The sequence below is a fragment of the Topomyia yanbarensis genome, chromosome 2 (assembly GCF_030247195.1).
Source record: "Topomyia yanbarensis strain Yona2022 chromosome 2, ASM3024719v1, whole genome shotgun sequence".
NCBI lineage: Eukaryota > Metazoa > Arthropoda > Insecta > Diptera > Culicidae > Topomyia > Topomyia yanbarensis.
In genome coordinates this window covers 171,497,468-171,502,107 of record NC_080671.1, presented here as the reverse complement: position 1 = coordinate 171,502,107, position 4,640 = coordinate 171,497,468, and the positions used below count along the sequence as shown (strand labels likewise).

Here is a 4,640-nt window from a genome sequence, read left to right as displayed (position 1 = left end):
ACGAAACTATCGCATGTAAAAAGCATGCAATGCACGTGAAAAATTAGCCGCGAATAACAATAATTAAGAGATTTACTGCCATACACGAAGCCGCTCTTCTATCAGAGAAGCAATCTTTGGTAAAAAGTCCACTCATTCCTAGACTCATTTATAATTTGAATATGCTATTCACATATTATAAATATCTATCGACCAATCTTATCTGCACTCAACTGTCTATCAAAGCAATCAATGATGACGAGTGCCGCGTTTCTATAAAAGACAAGTGGCCAGGTAGAGTGCAGCTAGTTGACAGAAACCCGTCACAGAACATCGATATGACGAGCTACAAAGTGGAACAAATCCCGGAACCTCATTTACTACTGGGCGAGGGTCCCCATTGGGATGGTCAACGTCTATCCTTGTACTACGTGAGCCTGCCCGAGGCTACCATTCACCGGTTGGATTACAGGCAGAATAAGGTGTACAATGCCACTGTTGGTGTGTGTCTGTGTGTTGAAGTGTTTCCATTGATTCCGGTGTGCTAACTTATTATTTGTTCATACAGAGGGCTGCAAGTATGCCTCATTTATTATTCCGGTGAAAGGAAGGAGCAACGAGTTCGTCCTGGGCGATGGCACTCGTTTGGTGATTGTGAGCTGGGATGGAATTTCTGAGAAGGCTCAAGTGGTAAAGGTATTGGCTGACCTTGGTGAGAAGGCAGCCGGTCATAGATGGAATGATGGGAAGGTCGATTCCTGCGGTAGACTGTATGCTGGAACAATGATAAATGAAGAAGATGGAAGAAATCCGTTCGAAGCGAATACTGGGCGCTTTTACAGATATGACGCAAGGAGTGAAAGTTTCGTCGAACAGCTGTCTGGATTGTTTATTTCCAATGGTCTGGTTTGGAATGATAAGAGCAAAAAATTCTTCTTCATCGATTCTGGCACACATGACATAAAACAGTTTGATGTAGATGCTTCTGGAAACATAGGTAAATGTACATATAAATCAAATAGCTACTAAAATTACCACACGGTGCAACCAAAGAACACCTAAAACAAAAATCTCTTGCATATAATGTTAGCATCGCTTGCAATTTTGTAGTTAAAGCCGCTTGAAATTTTTTCAAGCATATAAGATCACTTTATCTCTTGCTATATTAACACACGTTTCTTCAACACAACTGTCAAAGGATTGCCACCCCATTCATGTTAACTATTGCTCGAGCTCGAAAGGTAAGTCGTGGCTCTTATACTAGGAATCATGAACTAGTTCACGAATACATAAAAAATATTTTATGGTTTTGTGAACTATTTCATGACCATTAATGGTGATTTGTGACTAATTCGATAGAATAAGTTCACGTATACATGAATAGAATTTTATGTGTTTTTGGGAAAAATTTCATGAGCACGGACATTGGTCGTGACTATCATATTAGTTCACGATTATGATTCCGGGTTTCGTGAAATAGTTCCCGAGCAAATATGTTCTGATTTTGTGAACTACATTACAACCACGAAAACCAGATCATGTTCATGATATAACAAATAATGAATCAGTTCATATTGCATAGTCGGGTTCTGAATGTTTCAAAAGTTACTAATTGAATCACGATTAAACCTTTTAACATTACGTGTAGAAAATCGATTTGTAATGGTATGGAAGAAACCGTGACTGAAGTTCACAAAACAAAAGCAAGTATCTTTACTAATAAATGCGTTATACAGGCGTTATTGAATAAAAATGGAACATAATTATAAAACACACGATTTTTGTTCATCGTAACGTAAACAAGTGGTTGTTCCAGAATTCATGTCACTTTATTCACGATTTTGGGAACCATTTTTTTCGATGTAGATATTTTGTTTGCTCGGAATTCTTTTCCGACCCTTTCCTTATTCAAAGTTACATCATTTTCGGATTTTTCAGACCATTTTATCTTTATTTGGTGTATTTAGATCCTTTGTTTCGTCGATTAATCAAATCGAAATACTTGATGAAGTGCACTTTAAAATTTCAACTTTTCTATATTTCCTATAATAGAATCACTATTTTCAACAAATTCACAATCCCTAAAAACAGATAAAACCCTGCTGTTTCCAACCATTTTCTCGCTGACTACAAAAAGAACACGAAATGATTTTGCCATAAATATAATTTTCTACTGAAATGTGGACCACTGATCTGAAATGTTTCTGAAGGGAGAGTCTTTCGATTGTGTTTAAACTCGTAATTTTCAACTAAACTGAAAACGAAAACAATTGTTCAAAGAATCCATAGAAAAATGATAGAATTTGAAATGTAACATAGGAACCCCGAGCAAAAATATATTTCAAAGAAAAATAAATTGAAGGAAACGTTTTGTTTAGCGAATTTCCAACGCCAAACTGGTTAAATAGTGCCTTCGAAGGTTTTCATCAACGTTACAAGTCCGTTCCTCTGACAGTCCTAAAAGGGAGATATCTGTTTTGAGCTAAAAATTGAAAAATTACCTAAAAGATTTGTCATCAAAATGTAAAAAAAAATCTAGAACCACCCTCAGATGGAAGAGGAGCATCTAAGCTTTCGACTAGTGAGTAATTTAGCGATACTGATTTTTTGTCTAAATATTTTCTACTACAGACACCGTGAGTAAACATACTTAAACTACTCATAGCACGTATTTGCACCATTTAAAATCGATCCTCCCAATTTGATAAGGATGATTTATACTTGCGCATATTTAACCCTTTCATGCCCTACTTTTTTCTAGTGCATGTAGGATTTCAAAACTATTTTTTATTTGAAAACGGTGGGGCCACGAAAAGCCATTTTTCATAAAGATAGGACCTTCTATCGCAGTGCTAAAGGCTGCTCATTTTTTACCTTCCAATGCTTAATACAATTATCCTAGAATTTTTACAATAGTCCACTTGCTTGGAAAACGTAACCAAAGGCACTCCAAATTGATAAGTTTTATCAGTTTTTAATAATATGGCAACATAACGAAGATATATGAAAAATTCATTTACCATCGTCAACTTAAACTGTCCCTGGCAGCACTGGTCCATTGGAAACCAATCAGACTAACTGCAATAACTTCAGTTCTGGAGCTGATCCTTGTAACTGTTAGTACTTAAATGAAAGGCAATAGTCACATTTATTAGCCTTACTTGTTTTTGTGTGCCAATCTTGCCTCAATCAAAAGTTATAACTGTTTAAAAACTTTGTTGTCCACAAACAACATGGGCATGAATGGGTTAAGTACGATATTTTTTAAGGTGTGGTATTAAAAACGTTGTACTTGACCCTTGTGGGAAACGTTTCACCCATAACGATTTCTTTTACAGTTAACGGAACAGTCTGGTTCGACCTAAAGGAAAATGGGAAACGTCCTGCTTATTTTTTCGATGGTATGACCATCGACACAGAAGGAAATCTCTATGTGGCAGTTTTCCATGGAGCCACAGTAGTCAAGATAAGTCCGAAGTATAGTTTATCGATAGAGCCCGTGCTAAATATTTCTCACCAATATTGTGTTTCTTACAGTGGCAAAATTATACAAGAAATCAAAATCCCGGCTAAACAAGTTACCTCGGTAGCCTTTGGAGGACCCAATCTGGATGAACTCTATGTTACAACAGCGAAGAAGCAAGTGGTAGATCCGCAGAATCCACCCGCAGGAGCTACGTTCAAAGTTACAGGGTTAGGAGTGAAGGGCACAACCATGAATGAAGTGGAACTATAGATTAAAGTACGATGTGTCAAAGTCCGTTTTTGAATAGCTATGTCTCCATGCATTACCATGGGTCATGTTTAGCTTTAAAACTTTTCCACTGGGTAATTCACATTCGTCTGCGTCGTTTCATTTAACAGCTGCAATTTAAATCAGGAAAAATACCTACATATTTAAAAAATTTCCTTCAGACCGCTACTTCATGTTTGTTTCTTCGAAGATCCGTATCACAACAATTTAAAAAAAAAATTCTCCCTAAATGGATTTTAAACAGCTGAAAAACAATAAATGCATCTTTTTTTATTGACAATTAATTGCATTTTTAATATTTTAAAATCGTGACACATTTCCACCGACGCGTTATTGATTTGAGAAAACAGCTCAACTCTCCCGTGACCCATTGCAATTTTTTCCCTAAACTGTTATTTCGAACACCAGCCAATACGTTTCATTTTCGTCCTATAAATATTACAAACAGCCTTCAGAAGCCGCCTCTTTGCGGGCGTGTGCTGGATTAGTGGTCTCGCATGAATTTCCCGAAACCAGTGCAGCTGTGTGGATATCGCTAGGCCCAACATACGATCAGACACAACGATAAAGATAATCAGATTCTTTGAGTACATGAAGCCGAAAGTTGTGCTTTATTCACAAGCAGTAGACATTTTATGTTACTTTGAAATATATTCCATCTGCATTTATAACACATAAATTTATGCGGCGCGAGAAGGGAAACGAAGATAAGATGAAGTCTCTTGCTACAGGCGAAAAGGATGGCCGAGCCCGAAAACTCGAAAAACTCCTCTCGAGTGAGGTTGGGCGAGTACCAGAATCCGACCGCGCCACTATCGATAGTGGCAATAGTGTAGTACTATAGTAGCAAAAGCGAGTAACAGTGGAAAAGAGGGGGGAAGCAAGGTATGGTGGAGCGATGAAAAAA

At 37.3% G+C, this 4,640-nt stretch overlaps 1 protein-coding gene across 1 annotated transcript; it reads left to right on the top strand.

Annotated features, from left to right (window-relative positions):
- Positions 1-274: 274 nt before the first annotated feature.
- Positions 275-4,013, top strand: LOC131682121 (regucalcin-like). Its single transcript, XM_058963355.1, has 4 exons — positions 275-480; positions 548-976; positions 3,318-3,456; positions 3,517-4,013. The coding sequence occupies exons 1-4, from the start codon at positions 318-320 to the stop codon at positions 3,713-3,715; spliced, it is 930 nt and encodes a 309-aa protein (XP_058819338.1). The 5' UTR covers positions 275-317; the 3' UTR covers positions 3,716-4,013.
- The last annotated feature ends 627 nt before the right edge of the window (positions 4,014-4,640 follow it).